Here is a 27,557-nt window from a genome sequence, read left to right as displayed (position 1 = left end):
CTTTATGCTGGGCTGTCCCCCAGCTCTGGTTGCAGGTACCTAGTAGAATGCCCTTATCCCACTGCCCACCTCTGCTCGGCTGCAAGGGACTCCATCCATTCTGTGGGTAAGGACTATATTCCCTGCGTGACCGCATTAAGAGCTGCACACTGATTGCCAAGGGGAAGCGGGGAGTGTTTGCTGAGCGAGAGCTAAGGTTCAGTCCCTTCCTGTACTGAGCTCAGATTGACCCTGACACTTGAGACACGTAGCTGGAATTCGGATACTTGCACGTTGGTCCTGAAAAAAACAAAACAACCTCCCAGTCCTTGGCTGGAGCCTTGCTGGGATTGCTCAGGGGAGGTGGGAGGGAGCGGTTGCTCCAGGCGGCTCTTCCAGCCAAGCCTGATTAATCTCTTCTCTTCTTCCTCCCTTCCACTTCTCCTAAAATATGGCCTTCTAGGAGGCCACTGGGGTGGGAGCAGCGCTAAGGGAGGCTGCACCTGCACTGTGTGGGCTGCGTTGACTCTTATTAACCTTCCTGAAAGGAAGCTGTGGCCAGTAATAGACGACTGCCAGCAGGCTAAGGAGTGGTGCTGTCTGTCCAGTGCTGCTTTTATAGCTGCTGCTGGGAATCCTCACGGCAAAGAACAGGCGTGGGCCGGAGCCGTGGCAATTCTGGTGCTGCCTCCCAGTCAGGGCTCACGCAGGCTGTTTGAAAGGCTTCGATGAAGTCAGTGGGATGCACAGTTATTGGCCACCCCCTACTTAGCTGGTTATTCCAGGGACGTCCCGAGGCTTGGTAGCTGCAAAGTGTCTTGGGCTGTGGCGCTTAAATTCGGCTGCAGTTTACAAGCTGGGTGGAGACTGGACCTACTGTCTCCCTGTAATGCTCCTGCCAGTCTGTCTGGGGCAGGGCCCCGCTTCCCACGTTCTGGACCTTGCCAAGCCCAATGGACCCTGGTCCTTGGCTGAGCTCTGAGTCACAAGTCCCTCTCTGAGGAGCAGGGAAGGCGAGGTCTGACCATTTTCAGACAATGCCAAGGCCCAGGTTTGGCCAAGAGCTAGAAACGTTAGATGAGGCTATTGTGTGTGTGGTCCTTGCCTAGCTCGCCTGGGCAGTGGGGCAACAGAACTGCCTGACACTGCTCGCACATCCCATTGAAAAGGCTTTCAGGCAGGTGCTCAAGAGGGAGTCAGTCTCTGAGCGGCAAGTTAGCGAGAGTCCTCACCCTTCCCTGCAATGCTGGGGAGAAGGGGGACATGTAAATTGTGAGATCTTCTTGGGCCCTGTAAATAGGGATGCAACTGAACTTTTTTTGCATGCGCTGTCCAAGCCTATGGAGGCAGCGCCAGCCGAAGACTTTGGGATGGGCCCCGTGTAATCATCTCTGGGGGCTACAAGAGAGTCAGTCTTGCACTGCTGAGCTCCGTGACATGTGACGCTGTCTTGTTTCTCTCGTCTTCCTCCTAGACTGTGGAACATGGGTTCCCCAACCAGCCGAGTTCTCTGGCCTACGACCCCAAGCTGCGAATTATGGCTGTTGGCACCAAATCAGGGGCTGTGAAAATGTATCCTTTCCAGGGACTTGTGGGACTCTCCGGAAAGGGGCGGAAGGTAAGGTCACTTCCTGCCAGCTGGGGGGCAGACTCGCCGTAGCTACAAATTGGCCTGACATGGCCACTGCACATAGCTCCAGTGTTGTGTTGGTCTCATTCGAACTCTTTGGCTAACTGTAGACACTGGCTTGGTCTGCTCTGTTCACCTTGGTAGGTGCTAGCTAAGCATTTCGTATGGTTTCTCAAAATACCTCGCAGGCCAAACGGCTGGGACCTGGGGGAATGATTCAGCCTTGGCTTAGGCAGAAGCATTCCTTCCTGGCTCGGGAAGGTGTTGGGACCACTCTACGCTAGGGCTGTATTTCAGCTCAGCCCACTGTGGTTCCGGGATTAATATGACTGCTGATCTCGATTCAGTAGCTCATCTGCAACTTTGAAAACGGGAACCTCTGGGTGAGAGCCTGTAGTGCTGGTCGGGAAAGTGGGGTTTCTTGTCCCATGAAATAGCCTTGAGTGTTGTGAGCTTCCCAGCAGATGTCCTGGGGCTCGGACCCTGGTTGACTGCATTGTCCAGATGAGAGTGAAAATTCAGGCTTACAGCATGGAACTTTCAGTTACTTTTCTTGTCTCTGCAAAATCTCACAGCGGTGATTGCAACCAAGCGTAAGGCCTGGATTAACTGCTTCACTTCGGTGCCCACCCAGGGCCGAAGGCTGCAGAGCCTGTAGCTTTGGAGGACTGTACATAGCCCTCTTGGAAGCAAGGCTAGGCTGTGTCATGAGCATTGTGCCCACTGCGAATGGGTGTGTTCTTGCTGTGCACGTGAGTTTGCTAGTACCTGGCTTCTTGTGGGTGTGGTTTGTTTATACGCATCTAAAATTTGGAAAACAAGGGGGCCGTACTGTTCCAACCTTCTTTGGCAGGTGAGAGTGGAGGGGATGGGGTGGAGCAGAGTGGCTCGAGGTGGGTGGGAGGACAGCCAGCATCTGGGAAAGGTGTCTGTATGGAGAGGGTGTAGATCTTAACCTCCGAGTGCCCACATTGGAGGTAGTGTTTGGAGCACAGAACTGGAGCTCAGGACCTCTTAGTTCTGACACTGATCCCTTCTGTTCATGGGTCCTCGCTTGTGCCTCTAGTTTTCCCCATCTGTTAAACAGGGATGATGGTGTTTACCTGCTTCTCAGGAGTGTTGTTGCGTAAGGGTTAGTCACCACGCCTTGGGGATGGGAAGTGAAGTCATGGCCGCATAGGCCAGGTTGGGGTGGGGGAGGGGAAGGCTGCTAGTGCTCCAGATAGGGTGGGCAGGGGGGAGCGCCTGCCCTCTCCCTGCAAGGGTGTTGCTGCAAATCGGTCTTGCCAAGATTCCAGCCTCTGCACTCAGCTGTCTGTGCAGAGCAGTGACTCAGAGTTGATCCTCCAGCTCTCAGCAGGGGCATGGCTTTTTCCTCTTCTAGCATGTTTCCTACTCCGTGCCTAGCAACCGGCCCTCTGGTAAATAGCTGAATGGCCGCGTATGGGCCTTGGCTTGGCAAAGTGGTCATAGAAACCAGCTTGCGGGTAGGGGCAGACGTGGGAGCAGTGACCAAATGGCAGCCTCGCGTCTGATGCCAGCGAGCCTTGCCATCCTGTGCTCTCCTCCTGCCTCCAGCCACGGCGGCAGTGGCTTTCCTGCCATGGCTCTACTTTCTGCCCTTAATGGACGGGGTAAAACAGTGCCCACGTGAGCCAAAGGGGCCACCTGATTGAAGATCTTAGATTTCCTTCAAGTGTGGCAAACCAAACGCCTCTCTGCGGTCCCTCGCTTCAAGCACAAGCCTGTCCTGTTGGCATAACCGGGTTATAGCTTGCCCTGGGCATCGGGGATCTCTCCATGGAGAGCCAAAGCCAGGGCCTACATGGATCTCTGCAGCAGCTGGGCTGTCTGGCTGTGTGTGTGTGGATGGCTGAGTAGAGGATAAATCCAAACTCCTCATTCCCAAAGGGTGGGAAAGGAAACAGCTGAACTTGCTCAATCTTCCAAAAATACGGCGTGTGACTTATGAATGGAGTCCACCTCCGCTCTAAGTAGACGTAGTGTCATTGCTCACCGTGGAGCGGTGCGTAGAGGAAACGGCAGATCAGGCACTAAAAATTGACATTCTCGGATCCCGCTGGTGACCTGCAATAGGGAGAACGTTCACGCTCACACTCTTCCTCTGCTGGCGGCTTCCTGCTGCGTCCCTCCAGCTCTCTTCATGGTGCTGTGATGCTGTTCATTTCCTCTCTCCATGAAGAATACGTGCCAATGGCAAGTCGGGATTGAGCAGTGATGCAGGCTGGGGAGAAGGAGCAGATATGTGTGTTTCTTCCTCCTCCTGCTCCAACAAACCTTCATCCCAGGGGTTTATTTAAGGAGCACAAATTGCAGATTGAGGATGACAAATTGCAGAGGTGGTTGGGGAGAGCAGGGCTGGTGGGGACACACTAGGCCAGCTGCCGTCTGGGGTGCCAGGTACTTGGTGTTTAAAGCTCCTTGCCCGGTGTTTGTCTTTTTGTTCTTCCACCTCTGCAAACAATCGGTGGGGAAGGCGAACCTGGAATGGGGACCACTAGCCCGCCAAGTGGGCTTACAAGAAGCTGTAGGGGTCCCTCTCTCCCCCAAACGAATAGGGCAGTTATTAGCAAGGTCTAATAACCTGAGCTGGAAATCTGGGTTCTACATAGATTGGCAGGACTTTGGGAGAAGGAACTGTGGGTTTTTGTTTTTTTTTTTTGTTCTGTTAGTATAGGGCCTAGCACAGTGGAGTGCTGACCCACGGCGGGCTCATAAGTGCTACACCTCTACCCCGATATAACACAAATTTGGATATAACGCGGTAAAGCAGCGCTCCAGTGTGGCGGGGCTGCACGCTCCGCCAGATCAAAGCAAGTTCACTATAACGCTGTTTCACCTATAACGCGGTAAGATGTTTTGGCTCCTGAGGACAGCGTTATATTGGGGTAGAGGTGTATGTTGTTACAAATAATAAATGTGTCCATACATGGAGCTCACAAGTCTGTGTCCAATTAGGAGCTGGATTTTTCTGAAAAAATAATACATGTACGTCCAGCTTAAACTGCAATCAGTTAAATGCTGAGGCCCACCCGATTCTTGTGCATCACGGCCCAGGGCTTGGACAACACTTGTTAGCAAATATGCTGTTTTGTTTTGTTTTTGTTCTCTGCAGTGCAGAGGAAAGACTGCTCTCCAGAGGCAAGATATGGGCCCAAACCACAGCCTTAGAAATGGGGTGTCTGCATGCGGCTACCAGCACATCTCTTGCAGGGATGCTGCTATGCATTTGTTTTTATTACCATTGTCTGGGAGCCCCAGTAATGGACCGGAACGCCCTGGACAGCAGCCTAATGACTCAGGCTGGCGTTTTCAGGGAATCAGGGCGCAGCCTTACAGGGATCCTTTGGGAAAGGGCTTTTCCCAGCTCCGAGGCTAACTGGCTGCCCCTGAATCGAGCGTCTGTCTCGAGCGGTTGTGGGCGGGGGGAAGCTGACCCATTGTATCCAGGGCATCCTTGACCAGTCTGCTGCACATAGCCAAAGGCACTCGGAGGAGAGGGGAGCTGGCATGTTCTGCGAGGCCTGGCAGAGAGCATCCTTTGTTGCTTGCTGTGTGGAGGGACTTCAGAGGGCTTGCTGGCTGCAGGCCAGGAATCAATTTGTCCCAGGGGTTTTGAGGCTCTGTTCTCCGGGCCCCGCCCCGCAGGAATGCGAGGGGGTGTTAGTCAGAAATTGGTCGGACGTGCCGGACAGGACAAGGTGCAGAACTGGCCCTGTCCTAGCCGTAGGATCTTCTCCCAGCACCACTGCAGCCTCTCTGCATGGGAGAGGGGGAGGAAATGGAAGACCCAGTCACTGTGTGCGCATCCGAGAGGGGCTCCCTTTATTCAGCGTCCTAGCACAAAGCTGGCATTTCTTTCCATTGTGTACCAGGCCTGAATGCCGGCCCAGCTGCGACATCGCTTGCCATGCAGCCAGAAGATGGCTCTGTTTGTCCCCGGAGCAGAGAGCTGAGTTGACAGGCACAACAGACTGTGTGTGTGTGTTGGCACCAGTATGTTGCCCTGGCAACTCGCCCCCCTCCCACGCCCCAGTTACACAAAACTGACCTCGGAGCACAGATGCTTGTACAGGTCGAGTTTAGCTCTAGAGAACCTGTTCTGGCCTGGCACAAGTTGTTCCTTACTTGATGGGGGAATAAAACATACCCTTCCTCAGGAGTTGTACTTGAGCTGGTCCACGTTAACCATACGTGTGCTGGCGGTACTGCCTAACTGGCGTGCAAATAGCCATCTAGACGGTAAGCTCCTTGGGGCAGGGACCATCTCTGTTCTATGCTGTGCACCCCTACGGGGTGACGCGCAGTAACAGTACGAATAACTGGGCAGGGGCGGCCTCCATGCCTTTTTCTCTCACTCCATCCTGGTTTGAGTTAGCAGCATAAAAGCTCCTCCCTTCATCACCAAAGGAAAGCCACCGTTGCCAGGTCACGTAGCCCGTATCTGAAGCTATTGCTTTTGACAGGGCCGGCTAGAGCCGCTTTAGCATCGGCTGGGTGGATTGTACCCAGCAAGGAATAGCCTCAGTTGGGTAAGACTGAACATCTGCCAGTGGCAGTGGATAACTTAGACAAAGTGAGCGGCTTCCCATTCCCCTTGCTCCCAATCTCCAAGCCCACTTCTCCACGGGAGCAAGAGCTGGATCCAGGAGGGTCAGCGCCTGCTAGCTCAGCCCAATTGGCGGAAGCAAGATCCTAACTAACTGCTGGCTGCACCGACTGTTTCTTTCCCCTTTGTTTTAAGCCTGCTGCTTATCAACTGAATTGGGTTCTTGTGGTTATGTGAAAGGGTAGATAACGCTTCCCTGTTTGCTTTCTGCACACCAGTCATGATTTTATAGACCTCTATTCTTCCCCCCAACCCCAACTGTCTGTTCCAAGCTGAACAGTCCCAGGCTATGGAAGCTGTTCCATTCCCCTGATCATTTTTGTTGCCCTTCTCTGTACCTTTTCCAATTGTGATACCTTTTTTGAGCTGGAGTGACCAAGTCTGCACGCAGTATTCAAAGCATCAGTGTCCCATGGATTTCTATAGTAGCATGGTTCCTGAGATTGTTAGCTTTTTTTGACTGCCTCTGTACGTTGATGGGATGTTTTTCAGAGAACTGTCCACAATGGCTCAAAGGTCTTTCTCATGTGGTAACAGCTGATTTAGACTCCATCATTTTGTATGTATAGTTTTGGGAAAACAAATAATCCCATGTGCATTGCTTTGTAATTAGCAACAGTCAATTTAATCTCCCATTTTGTTGCCCAGTCACCCAGTTTTGAGAGATCCCTTTTGTAACTCCTCACAGTAAACTTTGGACTTACAAAATTACTCAAGATAGTTAGTTAGTTATCATCTGCAAACTTTACCACCTCACTGTCTACCCCCCTTTCCAGGTCATTTATGAATATTGACCAGCCCCAGTACAGATCCTTGAGGGATGCAGCTATTTACCTCTCTCCACTGTGAAAACTGCCCATTTATTCCTAACCTTTTTCCTATCTTTTAACCAATTACTGATCCATAAGAGGACCGTCACACATCCCATGACTGCTAACTTTTTGTTTAATAGCCTTTAGTGAAGGAACTTGTCAAAGACTTTCTGAAAGTCCAAGTACATCATATGCACTGGATCACCTTTGTCCACATGTTAGACCCCATCAAAGAATTCTAATAGATTAGTGAGGCGTGATTTCCTTTTACAAAAACTCTGTTGACTCTTGTCCAACAAATTGTGGTCGTCTTATGTCTGATAATTGTGTCCTTTATTATAGTTTCAGCCAATTTCTTGGTACTGATGATAGGTTTACTGGCTTGTAATTGCCTTTAAAAAATTAAAAATAAAAATCGACATTACATTTGTCCGCCAGTTATCTGGTACAGAGGCTGATTTAAGCAATAGGTTACATACCACAGTTCTTCGATTTCATATTTGAGTTCCTTCAGAATTCTCCGATGAATCCCATCTGGTCCTGGTGACTTATTGCCGTTTATTTGTCCGATTTTGTTCCAAAACACTCCATTCCTCCTGAGTCGGCCAAAGAAATGAGCTGCGTATGCGGAAATGCAGGGGCCTGTTTTTCACTCTGACTGGCTCCATTGGAGAACTGGGTTCCAGCTTCCCCTCCTCCCACAGCAACTCCGCTTTAGAAAGCTGCAGGCCCCTCCCAGCAGACTCCTCCAAGGGCTTGTTCCACATTGGGGTCAGCAACCTTTGGCCTGTGGCCCCTGGATGACTGTTAAGCTCTTTTTGCAGAGAGAGGCACCCGGGGGATACTTCTTTGAGGTTGGGGATTGGGTGTCTGGATCAACCCTTCATCGCTGGCCATCCAACGATTGAAGACACTGGGGTGAAATGTTCTGCCCAAGGCCATGCAGCAGTGACTTCAGCGCTCGGAGGGAAAGTCCTTGATGTGGGGGTTCCCCAACCCTAGCCTGACTTGGAGACAGAAATAGCTTAAATCAGCCACTTCCTATTGGGGTCTGGGCAAGGCTGGTTTCTACCCCCAGTGGCTTGAGGTGTTGTCAAGAGGCTGCTAAATTCCAGTGGATCTGGATACATACCTGGGCCTTGTATAGAGCTGCCGTGTGCCATTAAGGAAGCCTGTCATTCCAGTGCACAACGGCCTTTCCCTTCTCCAGGGGCTGTTTCCAGAGGACGAGTCTCATTCTGGAACTGCAGTGGGGTAGAGAGAGGTGCTGGAAGACTTGGGTAGCCAGGAGAACAATGCAGCTGTGTCCATAGGCACAGGGAGGCTAGGCTTCAGTTGCCTCAGGTTACCTAGGTTAGCGGTACCTGTTAGTGACCCGTCCAAGCCTGCTTGGGAGGACAGAAACAGACCTTCGTTGGATGCCCTCCTGTCTTGCTGCCTCTCGATCTGGTGACACACCACGGCTGTCCTGTAGATGAGGGCTAAAGGTGTGCCAAATGATTCACTAGCAGTAACTAGTGGAATGGTGCACACTAGGCCTGTCACAGATCTGGTGTTAACCCGTTATAACCCTGACTGGTGGAGGAGGGAGGAGGAATGACATCCTTTTTCCCCAGCCCTTCTGGGTGTCGTATACCTATTGCACCCTGTTACAAGAGCTCACATCTGGGCTTGTGTCTGGGAGGCTCAGCTCACTGGACGTCCTCTTACTGCTAATTCACCTTCAGTGGATAAGGCTTATTGTTGAAAGCAGATGTCAATGGCTTGGTCCTGCAAGAATACTTGGCACTTTCTGAATAGTCCTGACCTGAGGTGGTCCCTAGTTAGCCTGGTTATCCGTCGGACCCCCCTATATTTGAGGGCAGGTTTTCTCTCCGATAGCATGTAACTTAACTTCTCTGGCAGTGCCAGTGTGGAAAGGGCGCTGGTGGTCTTACCCACTAGGACTCAGCTTACCCAGGCTATAGGCAGGCTCGCTCTTGAGCTGCTTCTGGTGAAGCTGTGCAAGAAATAATGAAATGGTGGGGGAATGCCAGGGGGGAAAAGCTAGTGCAAACACTCACAGTAAAAAAAAAGCCACTCTGGGGGTGTGGTTTCAGCACTTCACACAGCTCTGGAGGACTAGCAGCAGCGTGGAAGGCTGCTCTGACACTGTTTTGAGCTCAGTCTTTAAACTCCTACAACTGGCTCCAGCGTTGCTGTGAAATGTAGAACAGTAGCTGTGCAAACCACAGCCTGATGCAAACGAGCACCGCTGTGGATAATGTTGACAGTGGGGGGAAGGGAGGAGAGCTAATAGCCCTTCTCTTTGTGTACATGGATCTGTGGGGCACTTGTGTGTGGTGAATTCAAGGGATCTACCCCAGGAATATTAAAAGCTTTCAATTCCCTATATTACTGCTTAGCTAGAGTGCTTAGTGGGTGTTTTTTTCAGGCATTGCTATTGTTAACTCTTCACTCTCCCCCAGACATTAAAGTACTGGCAGGATGCGTGAGTGCCTGCGCTTGACAAAAGAGAATACTGAACATGGAAACTTTCCCCCGTCAGAATTACCATGAAAAGTGTCTTGTGTTTCTTTATGGCCTGGGCCTGGGCTGTCAGGTGAGCTGCTGGAACTGCGTAGCAGTAGAAATGAAAGTGACCCATCTGTTTTACCTACTTAAGCTGAGCAAAGTGCAAAAGTAAATGAGAGTTTCAATGTGTTTTTGGTTTTGAGGTGTTAAAAGCGAGGGGTTTGTGTGTTGTCGTGCTGCAGTAGTCAATGGAAAGGTTTCATTATGCAACAGTCCTCCCTCTGATCTGCTCGGCCTGGCTTTGGAGGGAGTCTGCAGCCCTCCTCCTGTACAGTTGTTGCGAGCGTCCGTGGTCCTGTGGAATAGAGCTGTACAGATGGTCAAGTGACACCTAACCGATGTCTGCAGAAAGAAACTGCAGTCTTAGCATCTCTCGTGGAGATGCTATCATATACCAGATTTGCTCTTAACTGGCCTCGAATAGCTCTTGCTTATTGTAGTCCCTGCTCCATTCTCCTATGTATCTGAGGGACCTTGATTAGCTAAAAAGGTAATTTTGACCACATTTTACTAAACAAACCTAAGACTTAAAACACTAGAACGATGGGACCAGAGTTCTAAACAAAGCAGGGTTGTGCATGAGAATCTGGAAGCAACAGTCAGTAGCTTGCTGCCCATGCCCAACCTGAGGGAAGTGCAGATAGTAACCAGCGTGGTGTCTGAAACGCAAAGCAGTTCACCTTGTTTGTAACGAGAGCATAAGGAAATCTCCTTGGTAGTGTCGCTCTTAATGAGCGCTTCGCCCGCACTCTGGCACAAGTGTGCATCTCTCTTGCCATTGGGTTTTCTGTTAAAGCTGGTGTGAAGTTACTCCAGTACGCTCCTGTGGGAGACGTGCACTGCTTCGGTACCAGCTCTGTGGCTGGCGGGCACTGCTCTCCAATTCCTTGTAGCACTAGCTACTGTCCCTGGTTGTGTTGCAAAGTAGGTGCCAAAGGTTCTCCAACATCATCCTAGTGGCTGGACAGAATGCTGTCAAGTGGGAGCAGAGAGCAAATGCCCCTTTAGATGCTGCCATGGGATTGCTGCCTTTGAGGATCAAATTCCTTCTGGATTTGTATTCCTTCCTGTCTCGCATGGCTTCAGTTCTGGTCCTGGAGCTCTAGCAGCCTTTTTCCCTGTAACGTCCTCGTCTCAGCTGGGGCATTAGCAGTTTCCCCTCTGTGCAGGGAGCTCACCAGTTCCTGCTACAGAAGGCTCTTTGGTGATCATGAATGCAGATAGGCTAACTGCCAGCGTGGGATCATTTTAAACTCCTCCCATCGGCAGCCTCTAATTGCTGTTCTGGCGTCTGTAGGACTTCCAGCTGTGGCAGTCTGGAAGCATCCACTGCTAGCATCCCCTTGCTCTAAGGCTGCCTTTGTGGAGTGTGCAGTCTCCCTTGAAGAGATCCTGTCTCCTGCTAACGTGCAGTGTCTTTATTGGGGGGAATTTGTTGTAAGCTTCCAACTGAAACGTAGCTTTTGGTTAACGCTGGTGCACTGCTTGCAGCTCCAGCCAAGATGCATGTAGGAGTCAGCAGGATCTTAATGAGTGCATAGGCAGAGTTTTAGAATGAGGCTTACGATAACGAGTTTGAGCAGAGGGACAGTCACCTTGCCTCTGGTGCTGTCCTGTTGGAGACACTTAGTGAGATGGTGTATATCGAATTAGCATGTAACACAAGTACATTGCCTAAACCTTTATAAATGACCAGATTTACAGGCTTCTCTCTGTAAAAGATACTGATGACATCAAATGCATAACGCTGAAGCCTTTGATGCACTTGCAGTATAGCAAATTCTCCTTTCACTGGCACTCTGAGTTTATCACAGCAGAGGATTTCGTGATAGGTGATAACATATATGCAAACTGTTGGGTTTAAAAAAATAAAATCCACTTCTTGCATTAGGCTCCTCTGTAAATTGTTTGCTGCCAGTTGTATTTTCCTGTGTGGTTAAACATTTGGATGCTGTGAAGTGAGCCCCGGAAATGAGGTCAGATAAACAAATGAGGAAATGCCTTTAGAGAAGGAGCACTATCACACTGAGCTGGTCTTTCCCATGCTGCCTTATCTGTTACTAAAACACCTTTTAAAGCGGCACCGAAAGAGAGCGACTTAAGCAGAATGTCTTTTGACACCTTGCTTGGCTTTAATGCCAACAACAGACTGGTGGGTTTCACTTTCGAGTTCTCTTGCACCTGCCTTGTGCAGTTAGGGTGACCAGATGTCTCGATTTTATAGGGACAGTCCTGATTTTTTTAATCTTTCTAATATAGGCTCCTATTCTCCCCCACACTCCGTCACGATGTTTCACGTTTGCTGTCTGGTCACCCTATGTGCAGAAGCAGGTTGGGTGGAGGGAATACTTGCGTCCAGAACTCTCGCTGGAATTTAAATAGAAACGGTCCAGGACTTGGATTTATTTGCAGCTCCCTCTGACAAGCCTACACTTGGGCTGCAAAATCCCTAATGAAGCCTGAGTGTTTTGGCTTTTATCTTTGGGTTTCTGCACTAGCTGGTTAAAACCTCTCCCTACTCACCATCCTGGAGAGCACGCATCCGCGTGGCAAATCCATTGCCAGGCAGCCTTGCATTTAAAATAGTCCTCAAAGAACAAGACTTTCAATGCCTTGGCAGTTCTGTTGTGAATTTGCCTGGCTCAAACACTGTAAAACGAGCAACGTAAGCCTTTTCCTAACAGCTTCCTCCGCTAGCTGAACAGCTCCTCAAACACCCTTCTGCGTGGGGCCTGTGGCAACTGCATCCTGTCCAGAAACTCATCCACTGGGGCTAAGTCTGGCCCTGTGTTGTGGCACCAATGGGTGACTGCTGATGATTTATGTAGATGGCATTGCAGGGGTTGCGCTAATTTATTGCTGCTTTCCTGCCGGAGGGGAGAGCCTGAGAGGAGGAAAAAGACATTTAATTGTGGTGCCTTGGAGCCCACAGCCTGGCTTTTCATGGGGCCTGGTCTCTCCTCCTTGCAGAGATGCTTGCAAAATGCTGCAGAGAGCTGCATCTATTCAGGCTATTGGCTGGTTGGTTCCCTTTGAGAAGGGCTGTTTCTTTTTGCAACTCTGCAGCTTGCTTTTCAGGTCTGGCTTTTCCACACCTTCCTGACCATAAAGCTTAGTGTGAAGGTGAGGGTTACTTAATATTTCTAAATATTAGAAATGACAATTTCCTAAATTAGTGTTACATGCAGCACAGGTGAGTTGTATATTAGACCTTGTCTTGACAGATAAGTGGAATTGATCACAGATCATAGAAGAAAAGGGAAGTTGATAGTAATGAATAGAAATCAGAAGCTAGAAATTGTAGAAAATTGATAAGGAAAGCAAAGGGACACATGAAGAAATCTGTGTCCAGCAGAGAGGACGACAATAAGGAGGAGTTTTTGAAGTATACTAACAACAAAAAGAATCTTAACAAAGGTATTGGTCAATTACTAGATGGAAATGGTAGACTCATCAATAGTGCAGGAAAATGCAGAAGTGTTCAATTAATATTTATGTTCTGTACTAGGGTGGGCTTGGGGGACAAATATAGTCATACCATGTGACACACTTTGCTTTTGGTGTCACTAGTACCTCTGGAGTATGTTAAACAGCAGCTACTAAAGTTAGACGTATTTAAATCACCAGGTCAGATAACTTTCATCCAAGAGTATTTTAAAAGAGCTGGCTGAGGAGCTCATTAGACTGTTAATTTTGGGTTTTGTTTTAATAAGTTTTTGGAAAATGGGATGTTCCAGGAGACTGGAAGAAAGCTAATTTTGTGCCAATATTTAAAATGAGTGATCAGCATGATCCGGATAATTCTAGGCCTGGCAGTTTGACATTGATCCTGGGCAAGATAATGGAGTGGCTGATATGAGACTCTATTAATTTAAGGCAGGTAACTAATTCCAATCAATGTGGATTGATGAGGAATAGCGCCCGTCAGCCAAGCTTGTAAAAAAGGAATCGTGTTTGGTTGATAAAGGCAGTAGTGTTGTTGTAATATACTTAGACTTCTGTAAGGCATTTGCCTTGGTGTCCCATGACATTTTGATTAAAGAATGATATAAAATTAACATGGCACACATTAAATGGATTTAAAAATTAGCTAACGGCTAGGTGTCAATGTAACTGTAAATGGAGAGTGATCAAGTGGTTGTGTTTCTAGTCGGGTGCTGCAGGCGTTGGTGCTTGCTTGGTCCTACTCTGTTTAACACCTTTATCAATGACCTGGAAGAAAGCAACATAAAATCATCTTTAAAGTTCCCAAATGACCCCAAAATTGGCGGAGTGATAAATGAAGAGGACAAGAAACTGAAATAGAGCAATCTGGATCGCTTGGTAAGCTGAGCGCAAGCAAACAATACGCATTTTAATATGGCCAAAGTTATACATCAAAGGGAAAAGAATGCAGGCCAGGGTTACGGGATGGTGGAGGGAGACTCTTCTGGGAAGCAGTGACTCTGCAAAGGACTTGGGGTCATGGTGGATAATCAAATGAATGTGAACTCTCTGACGCTGGCGGAAAGGGCTAATGCAATCCTTGAATCCATAAACTGAGGAATTGCGAGTAGGGCTAGAGTGGTTATTTTCTCTCTATTTTTGGCACTGTTGCGACCACCGCGGGAATACTGTGTCCAGATCTGGGGTCCACAATTAATGATGTTGATAAATTGGAGCGGATTCAGAGAAGAGCCATGAAAAATGATTCAAGAACTAGAAAAACCTGCCTTATAGTGACAGACTGAAGGAGCTCAATCTATTTACCTTAACAAAGAGAAGATTTAAGGGTAATTTAGTTAGTCTATGTCTATAACAAATATTTAATAGTGGGCTATTCCATCTAGCAGAGAAAGATCTAACCTGCTCCAATGGCTGGAAGTTGAAGCCAGACGAATTCAGACTGGAGATAAGGTGTTAACAGTGAGTAATTTGATCTTTGGAGCAACTCACCAAGGGTGATGGTGGATTCTCCATCATTGACCATTTTAAAATCGAGATAGGATGTCTTTTCTAAGATCTGCTCTAGGTATTATTTTGGGGAAGTTCTGTGACCTGTGTCATACTGGAAGTGGGACTAGATAACCATGCTGATCCTTTCTGGCTTTTCAATCTGGGAATCCGCTGCTGCGTGCAACCCCCTGAATTGTACCAAGCTGCTGACCGAGCCGGTAGCTGTTCTAGGAGCCCGTCTGCATTTCCCAGTCTGCCATGTGGGGCACCCACCAGTGCACGACTGACTCTTTGGAGTGCTGGCTGGTGTGGGTTAGAGCCTGGCTGTCAAGTAGGCATTATACACTCGGGCTCTTCCAGTGCAAGGTGACCCTGGCCTCCCCCGTGGGCACAAGGTGTGAATGAGGCAGCGCTAAGAGGTCGGGAGCAGTGATGGAGTGGCAAGTGTTGTGCCCTCTTGTGACCAGCGTCTCTGCCAGGGGAGGGGATTCGTTCCAATTCCAGTGCAAGGCTGTGATCTCCAGGCCTGGGTGGAATGAGCGTGGGATCTTTCTACACTGTTCTGGGTATTTAGGGGAATGAAATGGCTGGGCTACAGTCACTGTTCCCAAAATCCACGTGCCTACAGCCGCCCTGCCCATGGTTCTATTGTGTCACCAAGCCAACGCACCTTGTATCAAACTCCCATGGAGTCAGGAGAGGAAACCTACCAGACTTCCTTGATCTTGTCCGTGCTTGAGTGTAGGACGCTGTGACAACGGGCCAGGGCTGTAATCCCCCCAAGAATGGAATGTTTACCGTACTTCAGCTGTAGTGGCCTGGCTGGATAAGGGGTTCCAGTCTTTCTCTGGCTACTTGCTGCTGGAAGCTTTGTAGAGCTGATCCCAGATGGAGCATATTTATACTATTCCAAATCAACCCAAGCGTGCGGTGCTCGGACTAGCTTCTTGTGCAGGACTTTCCTGTGGGCAGGAAGCAGAGATCCTTGTTGGGGGACCAGGCACTTGCTTAGCATCCAGGGGTGTCTGGCTCTCCAGCAGTTCATGAGTGGGAAGGAGGGTGTCAGGAAGGAGGAATCTGGGCTCAGCCCACTAGCTTACCTAGCACGCTTTGCCTTGCAGCAGGCTTAGGCGTCCAGCCAGGGGACTTCCTGTCTCCGGGCATCTGTATTCCATCTGCAACAGCTGCTTGGATGAGTCGGAAGGGCTCGGTGTGGCGGGTTAAGGGAATGGGAAGCGTTCAAGCTCTATATCACTAAACATTTACTTTTAAGAATCCAAGTTGCTCCTCCTTGCTCTCTGGGCTGCTAATCAGCTTTGAAACCCACACGCAAAACTGAATTGAGTGGGGGAATCTGAAACCCTCCACCCTCTTTCCCTCTATGCCATGTCTTGGGGCTACTTTCCTCCCCTTCAGTGAAGCAGTGGGAGTTTCAGGGCTGTTTCCTCTCACTGAGTGGTTAATTACTAGCTATTGCCAGTTTATTGAAAACCAGTTACCCTGGCTTTCCAGCTGCTGCCAGCCTCATTAAAACCTCTGTCTTCTCCGCCACGGGGGAGGTAGAGTTACTACAGCAAGGGGCCAGCCCCTTCCCTCGCTGTGGTGTGCGTCTGCACCATGGCACTAGTGCACAGTAGCCATGCTGCTGTTTCACCTGTAGTGTAGACGTGGCTGGAGTCTCTTGATCCTTGAACTCGGCAGGTTACTATAAGAGTGACCTGGGGTTCTGCATACAAGCACCTAACCAGTACATAGTGTCTGTTTTTGAGCCTTGTGGGAGCTGGAGGGGGACGTGCCGCTGGTTGTGGGAGCCGTGCAGAGTGGGGTAAGTCCCAAACCCGCTCCCTGGCAGGAGCTCGCGGGCCGGATTAAAACGTCTGACGGGCCGGAGTTTGCCCACCCCTGATCTCAGGTGTCTTGCTGCAGCCTGGCCTTGTGGAAGGCAGGACTGTCAGCATATGTCAGTCCTGTCCTGCAGTGGGCGGAGGTAGCACTGATGGGGCTGAGTTGTGTGGCCCTGCTATCATGTGGGTTAATGTCTCCCAGGACCATAGCTGACCTGGCTCCCTAGTGTTAGAAATTGAACTCAGACCTGCCAGCCCAGGCTGGTCCTGTGCCACTAATCCCTCTTAAACTGCCTTCCTGCAACTGCAGTAGCATGGCTCTGGCAGCTGACTGCGCAGGTAGACTGCGGCTTGGCCTCTGCAGTAGGAAAGCCAGAAGAATGAACCCATGGGAAAGTTCAGGGTCCTAGAGAGCATGAGCGCTAATGCCATTGTGTGTGCCCAAAGGAGCAAAGCTAATTGCAGACATACCCAGCCTATCGCATTACCCATCTTGGGAGCGCCAGCGGTTTGGGATTTTAATTGGGCAATGAAACGAGTTTATGAAAGTGACTTAAATTCATCATGTCACCCTCTTTCCTCCCCATGCTCCTGCTGCATTGCGGACGCGGCGGCAGCTGCTGCTTTACGGAGTCAGGACAATAGCATGAGTGCGGATGGTCCAGGGAACGAATCCAGGTGCAGCCTGTAACTCCAGCCTGCCCCTTCCCTTTGGTTAACTTCAAAGTGGGAGGGTCAAGTCTCCTCCATGCTTGTATAAACCCACATCAGACTAACTGAATCGACCTAGTTTGAATCTTGTCTGGGGAAAGTGTCTCTGGTGAAGATCTGACCAAATCTTCTTCCAAGCATTGGAGATGTTTACACTTGAAATTCTGTGTTTGTACTACACCTCTGCAATACCTTAGGCATAGCATGATCCTCTTCAAGGGGAGTGGCTTTCCCATATCAGCTGTCCCCCAGGTTCTGTGGCCTGGTGTTCAGTCAAGGGTTAATCTGTACCCATCCCCAAACTTCTAGGGGAACCTCATGGCAAAGGAGGCACCCCTGGCCCTTGAGCGAGGAAGGAGCCCAGATCCTCCAGCTGCTGCATCCCCATTTCGGATGCACTGGATTTTTCTGCTCACGTTCCGTTTCCTTGTGTTTTCAGAAGTTCTTTTTGTTTTTCTGGGACAGGAAACGAGCGCTGGAGAGTTGCTGAATAAGCATAGCGTGGAGTCTGGAGTTAGAAGAGGTGGTTGCTCCGAGCAACGGGCAAGCAGGCAGCTGGTTGCCTGGTGACCCTCTAGTGAGGGATTCCAGAGAATACAGCTCTGGGAGGCCACAGTAAACCAAAAAGAAAGGAAGGGAGGCACCAGGAGAAGCAAGGGACTCCTCACAGGGCACTCTGCTCCTAGGGGAATTGCAGGGAGAGACATTCAAGCTGCTCTCAGCGAAAGCCGGTGAGAAATGTCCCTGGAAACAAGTGACAGGCAGACATGGGGTCTCTGAAAGGGACACCGTAATTCAGATTGGGAGGGCAGCAGATTCTGTGCGATTTAAACTTTAAGCCTCAGCTGGCAACAAAAGGCCGTTTGGCTACTCGATAGCTCTCTCCCCGGACAGAGCGATTGCTCGTATCTTGGTGATCCTTTGGGAACCATGTTGTGGGCTGCTGTTCCCGTTAGCACTTTAGAGAGACTGCAGCATTGGGTAATAACCCTGGCGTGTTCCTGCTGCAAACTGTAGGCTCACTCTATTAGCATAGTACTCCTTGTAATGGCTCCAGTAGGTACTGCTCTGTTTGTATCTCTGGCCCAACCGAAAACAGGACCTCGTTGTGTTGGGTGCTGCACATACATAGTGAGTGCCTGCCTCAAAGAGCTCACAGTCTTAATACCCAAGACCAACTTCTACAGGCTCATTGCAGAGAATGGAATAGCAGTCTTGCTTCTGGCTACTTAGTCAATGGCTTCCTTCATCTCAATTGAGGAAGAAGGCTGTAGTGGTATTTTTTTCCTTTTTTTAAAAAAAAACACCTGACCTGGTTTAGAGGGGAAGAAAGGGAAAGTTAATAGCAATGAATATAAATCAGAAGCAAGGAATTGTAGAAAATTGATAAGGAAAGCAAAGGGACACAAGGAGAAATCTATGGCCAGCATCGTTAAGGACAATAAGGAAGAGTTTTTAAATTATATTGGGAACAAAAAAGAATCCTAACTATGGTATTTGTCAATTACTAGATGAAAATGGTAGAATTAGAAATTATGTAGAAAAGGCAGAAGTGTTTAATAAATATTTGTGTTCTGTTTTTCCCCAAACACAGATGATGTAGTCATATAATATAACACTTTCCTTTCCACTAGTATCTCTTGAGGATGTTAAATAGCAGCTATGGAAATTAGACATTTTTAAATCACCAGGTCTAGATAACTTGCATCCATAAGTTTTAAAAGAGCTGGCTGAGGAGCTGACAGGACCATTAATGACTTTCAGTAAATGTTGGAACTTGGAGAAGACTGGAAGAAAGCTAAAGTTGTCGGCATTTAAAAAGGGTAAATGGTATGGTCCAGGTAATTATTGGTGGAACAGTCTGACATCAAACCTGGGCAAGATATTGGAGTGTGTGATATGGAATTTTAATAAAGAATTAGGGGAAAATATAACTAATTCCAATTAACATGAGTTCATGGAAAATAAATTGTTACATTAGCTTGATGTATATTTTTGAGGTTACAAGTTTGGTTGATAAAGGTGACGATGTAATCTACCTCTGTAAAGCATTTGACTTGGTAGTGCATGATGTTTTGATTAAAAACGAAAATGATGTAAAATTAACCTGGCATGTTTTAAATGGGTTAAAAGCTGGCTGATAGGTCTCAAAATCTACCTCTAAATGGGGACTCATCATTGAGAGGTTCTGTTTCTAGTGCAGTCCTGCGGGCATTGGTGCTTGACCCTTCGCTATTTAACACATCAGTAATCTGAAAGAAAACATCAAACTTTATCAGTGATGATTTTCAGATGACACCAAAATTGGTGGAATGGTAAATCAGGAAGAGGCCAGATTGCTGATACAGAGTCAAATGGATTGCTTGTTAAGATGGGCGCAAACAAACAATATGCATTTTAATAGGGCTAAATGTGTACATCTAGGAACAAAGAAAGCAGGTCGTGCTTACAGCATGGGGAGTGGGGTTCTGTTCTGGGAAGCAGTGACTGAAAGATTTGGGGGTCTTGGTGGATAATCAGCTGAACATGAGTTCCCAGTGTGATGCTGGGACATAAAGGGGCCAGTGCAATCCTTGGATGTGTAAACGGGAATCTTGAGTAGAAGTTATTTTATCTCTGTATTTGGCACTGGCGCGACTGCGACTGGAATCCTGTGTCTAGTTCTGGTGCCTGCAATTCAAGAATGATGTTGATGCATTGTTCAGAGAAGAGCTGTGGACATAATTACCAGGTTAGAAAGCATGTCTTACGGTGATAGACTCAAGGAGTTCAGTCTGGTTAGCTTAACGGGGGCAGCCTGTTCCTTTCCAGGAGCTGAGGTACTGGCGGGACCCAGGAAACGTCATGGTGGGATTGTGGTACTCAGCCAGCTGTGAGAGGGGGCTCCAGAAGAATGTGATGGAGACAGCAGAACCCAGGTGTCCTGGGGCTCTGCCAGAGCATTTAGCCTTTGTTAGAAGGGGGAGGGGAGAGCACATTCTCAGTGCAACTTTCTCTATCCCTAAGCCACTTGCAGTGCTTCTGGGAGATCCATCATGAGCAATGGGACAGTCTTCCCGAGAGACCCCGTCTTAACCTACCTGAGGTAGGGGTTGACTTATCCAAACTCACCCGAGAGAGCAGGCAGATCTGTGACTGTCTATCAGCTGGCACTTTGGCAGTGCGGGTAAGGACTGAATGGGCCCAAAGGCTGAAATACTCGCTTGTCCAGAGAATTGATCTGTCTGGAGGCATACCTGGCCAGCATGGCCTATCTGGCATTGCTTCCAGGTCCTGGTGCCTGCTCTGGGGCTAGCCGACTCTGGTCTCCCGAGTTGCTAGCTGGGTAGATTTTACTAGCACGTTGGATGCTGCAAGAATAAACGCTTGAGGGTGGAGAATGCAGCACTGTGGGCTCAGGAGCTGATATCCACCCTGTTAACCTCTCAGAAGGTGCAGAGACAGAGCCAGGCAGGGCCTGCCAGGCAGACTACTGACAAACCTGTACCTGTGGACGGATCTGCCCCAACCTCTCCCCACCTGGATATGTACAGTTCCCGAGCACACAGGCTTTTGAATTAGTGAGCCCTCTAAGGAGTGCTTGTTGAGTTCCAGCTGCCTGTCGTCCCCAGGGATGTTAAAGGAGCTTCCTCCCTTGGCTGCAGCGAGACAAATTAAGGTACTGTTCTAGCAGTTACAAATCCCGGAGGAGAAAGGTAGAGCGCTTGTGTTGGCTGCTGTGGGGCTGAAGGTGCAGGATGCCGACAGTCGTGCACCTCTACAGTCAGATGTGTGTGTGAACTCCAACTTCTACAGGTGGCTGTCTGTGGAAAGCACAGCTCTCCAATGCAGACCTTGGAGGTGGTCCTGCTTCTGAGGGGGGACCATGTGAAGGCTGCAGGCCTCGACATGAGCAGCCTCTCTGAAGATCAGGGCTGGGGAAACCAGCTCTGCCTTATGCAAATCAAGAACAGCCCTGGGGCCAGAACACCTGCTGGCTGTGCCAAAGTGCGGGATGTCTGGGGCATGACAGTGTTGTCTAGACTCACCCTGCCAAGACCAACTCGGAGCATGAACTCCTGTCCTTGTGCAGCCCTGTTCTGCCTATCTGCTGCAGATAAACATGCTCCCTAATGAGGTGGGTGGGCAGCCCCTGCCCTGCCTAGCCACGACCAGGACAGTGGGGTGGAACTGCCACCTTGTCAGACTGCATTGGCTGTTGTGCGGACTGTCACAGAGTCACCGGGCGATGCTCTGGAACTGCTCCCCACCAAGCCAGTCAGGACTTTGGGGAGCCTCCTCTCCCTTGGAGCAGACTTGTTCAGGGCAAGAAGCTCACACGGCTTCACCTCCTGGGTCTCTCCTTGGAGCATTCAGCATCCTCTGCCCCTCCGTGCGCTTCCCACAGCGAGTCCACCCCAGCGGGGTCCTGGGGAAGCCACCAGGTCCTGCACCCCCACTTTGCAGTCAGACGTGACTCTCAGCCAACCAGTAACACAGAGGTTTATTCGATGACAGGAACAGGGTCTAAAACAGAGCTTGTAGATACAGCGAACCGGACCCCTCAGTCGGGTCCATTCTGGGGGGCAGTGAACCAGACCCCGTCTGCACTTCACTCCTCGTCCCCAGCCAGCTCCAGACTAACAACCCCCCCCAACCCCTCCTCTCTGCTCAGCTCCTTTCCCGGGCCAGGAGGTCACCTGATCCCTTTGTCTCCAACACCTTCAGCTGGCACCTTTGCAGAGGAGGGGCCCAGGCCATCAGTTGCTAGGAGACAGAGTGTCAGGCATTTAGGTGCACTGGCCCTTTGCTCTGCCAGATACTTAAGAACTGCCATGGGGACACTGAGGCACCAACACAGTATTCAGAGAAAACATTAAGAACATTCCTAGTTCGTCACACGGACCTTGATCTGTGGTTGCCCCAAGAACCCCTCCTGCCAGCCTGACTCGCTGCAGAAGGCCGGGTCTGCTGTGTGCCCACACAGCCAAGATGGACGCCACAGGCTGTCGACTCCAATATGGGACTTTGCTTGAGCCGGTCTTACCAGGGGGCTTTGTGTGAAGGGATCAGGAATTGCTGCACTCTAATCCTGCTGAAAGAATTAGCATCTTTGGCTTCATTGCTGTGCTGCGGCTAAACAGGCAGGTTGTGGGGGCCCTCGCGTCCCACCCACATGCTCTTACTGCAGCCACTCTGTGTCGTCCCCTCCCCCCATGCAGTTAGACACTCGCAGCTGACCCGTGCCTGCCGAATCGGGCTAAGGGGCTCAGGCTAAGGGGCTGTTTAACAGCTATGTAGATGTTTGGGCTTGGGCTGCAGTCTGAGCTCTGGGACCCTCCCATCTTGTGGGGTCCCAAAGCCTGGGCTCCAGCCTGACCCCAAACGTCAACACCACAGTGAAACAGCCTCTGAGCCCTGCGAGCCTGAGTCAGCCGGCATGGGCCAGCCGCAGGTGTCTAACTGCAGTGTAGACAGACCCTAGAGTTCTTTCTGAGCATCCTGGACGGAGGCACTGGAGTGGATCAGCTGTGGGAGCTGGTGTGTTGCTTTTACCAGTCTAACGCTATCCTGTATTGCTCTACCCAACCCAGGCGTGGAAAGCGCAAGCAGTTCCTAGCCCCCTCCCCAAGACAATACATCCCCTGCTGGGTATAGCGGAATAACCCCAGTCCCTCTCCTGCTGCCCGTTGAGCTCCCAAACACACGGGTTGCTGGGACCCGTCTTCTGGCAGGCACCACCCCGGTGTGTGTTGTGCAGTCCAGTAGGTGTGCCTAGACCGGGCAGGCAGACGATGGTGTGAAACTCTCTGGAGGTGTCTGAGGACCACGTAAACCTTGAGCCTCATTCAGGTGCTTTGGGGGAGGGTGGCTTCTTGCTGAGCAGTCCGGTGGAATGCCTGGCTGCAGAATGGCAATGCCAGGCTTTTAAAGTCTCCTGTAGAGGGACCAGCTTCGGTGCAGGGATAGCTGGGTGGCAAGCAAGATGCCACTAAAATGGGCATAGCTGGGTCTTAAGTGTTTAGTCCTCAGTTCTTAACCTTGGTGTTACTTGCTGGTGCGCTAAAGGCAGAGTTCCCCAGGTGCTGGCAGAGTTGGTTTTGGGGTGAAGGGCGGGTTGGGTCGGTTCAGGGCTGTCTCTGTCCGCTCGTTGCCTCCTTGACTCTCTGCCCGTGCCAGATACGGTGCTCCAGGAGTGGAGTTCACTGGCTTACACAAGGAGACTGCCGCCGTCACACAGATACACTTTTTGCCTGGACAGGTACGTTGCTGCTTTCGGTTCTCGTTGCTTGTGGAGGAGAATAACCCATGTCATGCTGTCACTAGGGTGCAGCAGCCCATCCACTGAACTAGCCAGACTCATGATCATTCTCTGGCAAGGAAGGCGGCAGGCCAATGTCTCCAACCCCGTGGACTCCTCCTGGCCTGCTGATCCCCCTACTGGGGCCTCCTGCCTTTTATAAAATCCTCTGCCCCTTTCTGATAGCTCTGCTGGGCAGGGCCTGGGAAGAGTTTTTAGCAAGTACTTTGGGGTGGGTGGGAGGGTACGGCCAACAGGCCAGTAAGTGGATGCCAGGCTGTGCCATTGGGATGATGCGTAAAGATACCTGCACCCCAATGTCCTGATCCAGATGCATGGGCTGGTGTGGCCAAGTCCAGCGTGCTCACTGCCGCAGCAGGGGCCTTGTTGTGGAGTGGGGGAGACTGAACTCATCATCTTGTGACATCCTTTGTTTCCTTCCCTGTCGGTCTCTCTCCCAGGGTCGGCTGCTGTCCTTGCTGGATGACAACACCCTGCACCTGTGGGACATCGACCAGAAGGATGGCTACTCGCACTTGGAGGAGACCCGCAGCTTCATCCTCCCAGGCCGACCAGGGTTCGACAGCACTAAGTACTCACTGCTGCCTTCCTCTTTCACGCTGGTCTGAGGAGTTCAGGCCTAACTGTAGCAGGGGCTGCTCCTGGGCTCTGCTGGGTACCAAGTGCTCCTAGGATTTAATTGTGCATGGCCCTGATTGGCTGACCCGACAATCCATCCGGGCCCGGCCATGGCTCAGATAGGGCCTGTCCGTAGATGGTGCTTAGAGCCGGCACAGGACCCAGGCTGCCTTGTGCAGCTCTGCCAGCATTGCCAGACCTGTGTCTTGTTGACTCAGTGACCATTACTGCCCCTTGCTGCTGGCAGTGCTGCAGAATCAGCTCAGTTCCGAGGGACCTGGGCTCTGTTCTGCTTTGTGCATCATCCAAATGCCCTCTCCCCCAGCCCCCCAGAACCACCTCCTAGGGAGTTCCAGGGCCCAGTTTTAACCTCACATGCATTGGGGAACCATGGGCCTGCCAGTGTTGCTGGTGGTGATGTGCGACTCAGAAAGAGCTCGGCATGGGCCTGTCAGATCCTAGGTTGCGTTTGCAGAGCCAGTCTCTCACCAGCTGCAGGGCAAACTGAGCCAACTTACCCAGCAGTAACTTGAGGCTGCAGCCCCTGACTGTGCCTTGCTCGTTTTGGGACGTGAGGCAGGTGTTGGAGCCACTGTTCACCATGGAGCCCTGCTTTAAAGCACTCGTTACGGGCTTGGCATGCCAGCCGTGAAATCTTTAATGGCTCTGCCTCGTGAGGCTGTCCAAACAGCCCAGATTTCAGCATAAAAGGTCTTGGGCTGTTTGAACTGAATCGAAATTCCAGTCTGTGCCCTGTACGTGCCACTCTATGGAAACAGCCAAAGGGTATTTAGAAGGCTGAACCCCCCAGTTTAATTTTATCCATCTGGTTCAATCACTTTGCCCAAGATGCAGTTTCATTCCTTCTCCCCTCTGGGAATCTGGCTCTGTGGTTTCCAAAGCTGTCCCTTTTGTACCCAGCTGTATAGTTTGCCTATCAATCGGTTACCATGGGAATGGTTGCACTGGTGGAGAAAATAGACAGAGCCTGCTAGACTGAGATTAGTGTTGGCTCTGCAAACACCTCGGCTTATAAATGGGGAAAGGAAGCATGGATGAGTAACTGACAGGACAATGAATTGATGTCTGAGTTTCAGCTCTTGCTGGACTCTGCATGTTCTTGTCTTTAAATTTAAACAAAACCCCTCCTGAACGAGCAGCAAGGATAGCAGCAGAGCTCTTGCGAAAGGTCTGCCAGAGTTTATTCTCAAGTCTCTGTGCTGGGGTGAAATTTGGCTCCAGTGTTGCCAGATGCAAACGTTTATTCTTTTAAAAAATGATTTAAATCTGCTTGGCCGCTTTTTACTGACAAGGGTGGGGAATGACGAAACAAGCCTAATTCTCCTGGGATGGGATGGATCTCTTTGGCCAATCATCAGTATAAACCAAACATGGTTGGAGTTCATTTTAAGGACTCCTTCAACTGCAGATCTTGCTCTTTGGTTCTGAATGTAGCCCAAATAAACTCTGTTAAACTTGATACTGACTCTTCTAGGGAGGTAGCACTTGTTCCTTTTTTTAAATGGATGCTGTCGGGAGTTAAATTTTGCGGCGCCTGCTGCTGATGGAGATACTTCTGCGATCTTTCTGGAAAGATAATGGAAGACATTTTCCCAAAGTTCAGCAAACCTCGAGTTGCTGCACAGCCTGTGATAAACAGAGTAGAATTCATTAGCCCGTTTGTTTCTGGGCATTAAATAAAGAAGAGCAAAAATTGAAGAGTAACATTTCAAAAAATGTTGACATTTTTTAATTTCTAAAATTAGAATGTCAGCAAAGCAAGATGGTTCTTAAAACCATCTGGTGCCAGGACTCCCCACGCCCTTTGGCCTGATTTTCAGTAGTGCTGGATACCCAGAATTCCAGTTGAAACTAATGGCAGATGAGGTGGATGCTTAGCATCTCTGGAAGTAATCCCTTTGTGTGCGACTTGAGCAGATGCTCAGGGCCAAGAATTACTTATTTGAGCATTCGGTTGCCACAACTGCATGCTCAAATGATGCGTTTTGCATCTACAGCTACTCATCTGAGAGGATCACAGTATTAAAAACCAAGGGGTAAATTCTGTGTCCCTTTAACGCTGGCGAGTTCTGGAAGATGCAAGATCTTCTTCCTGTGTAGCAGTCTCCTTAAATGAAGGCTTTGTTCTTGTGCCGTTTGCACCATGGAGTGCAGGCAGTGGCATTATTCATTCTCTGGGTGGAAAGCCCTGTGAAGGGGCTGTGAAAACTTGCAGCACGCGAAAGGAGTGTGAGTCGCTTTGCAGTCGTGGCTTTTCCAGGATTCTAGTGTACATACAAATACCTGATAGTTCCTATTTACCTCTCAGTACGTCCACAACCTGCCAGTGCAGCATCTGGGTTTACAAAGAGAGACTGCCTGGATCATTGCCTGGGGCCGTCTTTATTTGGATCTCATACTTTCGAGAACAATACAGACTCGGAGCAAAAGTTAACTGATCGCTTCCCTAGACAATGAGATCTCCTAAAGAGAGCGGGAATAGAAACTGGCCCAGCTATAGCAATTCAGGAAGCTAATCCACAGCTTGGAATGACTGATCTTGGCAGTAGACCTGTCTTATTCCGGTTTCCAGTGAGCTGAGCAGGCTCCATGGACGTAACTTAACTCCTGGTTCCAAAGCCCACAGGGAAGGCGGTTTGGGGGTGAGGAGGGAGTGAAGCGTTGCAGTCAGAGAACCAGCTGCTGCGGTGGCCGGTTGAAGAGGACCATGAGGTGGGATCTGTAGGGTTACAAATCCCAGGTCAGAGATGCTGCTCGCCCGCTATGGAAGGTGACAGTAAAAGGCAACATCTGAGACTGAATGAGCTTAAGGAAGTCCCAAGCCCCGCTCAAGCGCTAGGCCAGGGGTAGGGTATATCCCTGTCGGCCATGTGCTGCTGTGGAGGATCACTCCAAGAGCTGGCACCTCCGAGGAAGGCGGGGACTCCACAGCACATGGCATATCAAATCCCCAATAAACAACTGTGTGAGCCCAGGTACTGATGGGGCTTGGCTCGACTGGCCTGTTGGCTTCCTTCCATGCTAGGCAACGCTGCTCCCTGCTGCCTCTGCGTTGGTGCTGCATCCAGCAGCCCTCATTCAGGAGGGCCCGGAGCAACCCTTCTGACAGCAGAGGAGGGGTCTTGAGGGCTAATTGACATGCAGACCCACGCCCTCCGTTGGAGCGTGTCATTTTATTGCTGGAATCTCTCTCTGCATGCCTCTGCCGCACCTGCTGTGCATTGAATTCAGGCCCAGTGCTAGAAGCCAAAGTCCAAACCCGCTTTTAAAACACCCTCATGCCCATGGCGGGCTTGTGTTAATAGAGAGCAAGAGGCTGCTTGGCTAAGTGTCTATGATGGAGGGTGGGCTGGGGAGAACCGTGCCCTGCTGACTTACTCCAGAGGCTGCTGGGGGCCAGTCTGCTCCTCCTTCAGGCCCCTCTGGGGTCCATAAAAGGAAGTGACTTTTGTCAACCCAGTATTGGCCGGAGGAAACCAGCCCAGGCTCCTCTTTGGCCCAT

General features: G+C 50.2%; 2 protein-coding genes across 5 annotated transcripts in view; one reads left to right on the top strand and one right to left on the bottom strand.

Annotated features, from left to right (window-relative positions):
- FLII (FLII actin remodeling protein) overlaps positions 1-27,557 on the bottom strand; it is a 255,848-nt gene that overhangs the window by 174,535 nt on the left and 53,756 nt on the right. The gene's annotated exons all lie outside the window — the stretch shown is intronic.
- Positions 1-27,557, top strand: part of LLGL1 (LLGL scribble cell polarity complex component 1) — a 60,951-nt gene that overhangs the window by 13,875 nt on the left and 19,519 nt on the right. For 2 of the 3 annotated variants that reach the window (XM_050967868.1, XM_050967867.1), the window contains exons 2-4: positions 1,454-1,551; positions 23,275-23,356; positions 23,857-23,987. In XM_050967868.1, coding sequence (XP_050823825.1) covers positions 1,454-1,551; positions 23,275-23,356; positions 23,857-23,987 — 311 coding nt within the window. The remainder of the gene's footprint in view (positions 1-1,453; positions 1,552-23,274; positions 23,357-23,856; positions 23,988-27,557) is intronic. The other variant, XM_050967869.1, reaches the window with a different exon arrangement.

The sequence above is a fragment of the Gopherus flavomarginatus genome, chromosome 9 (assembly GCF_025201925.1).
Source record: "Gopherus flavomarginatus isolate rGopFla2 chromosome 9, rGopFla2.mat.asm, whole genome shotgun sequence".
NCBI lineage: Eukaryota > Metazoa > Chordata > Testudines > Testudinidae > Gopherus > Gopherus flavomarginatus.
Note: the sequence above shows the minus strand (reverse complement) of the source record. Positions and strands in the feature narration are given on the sequence as shown.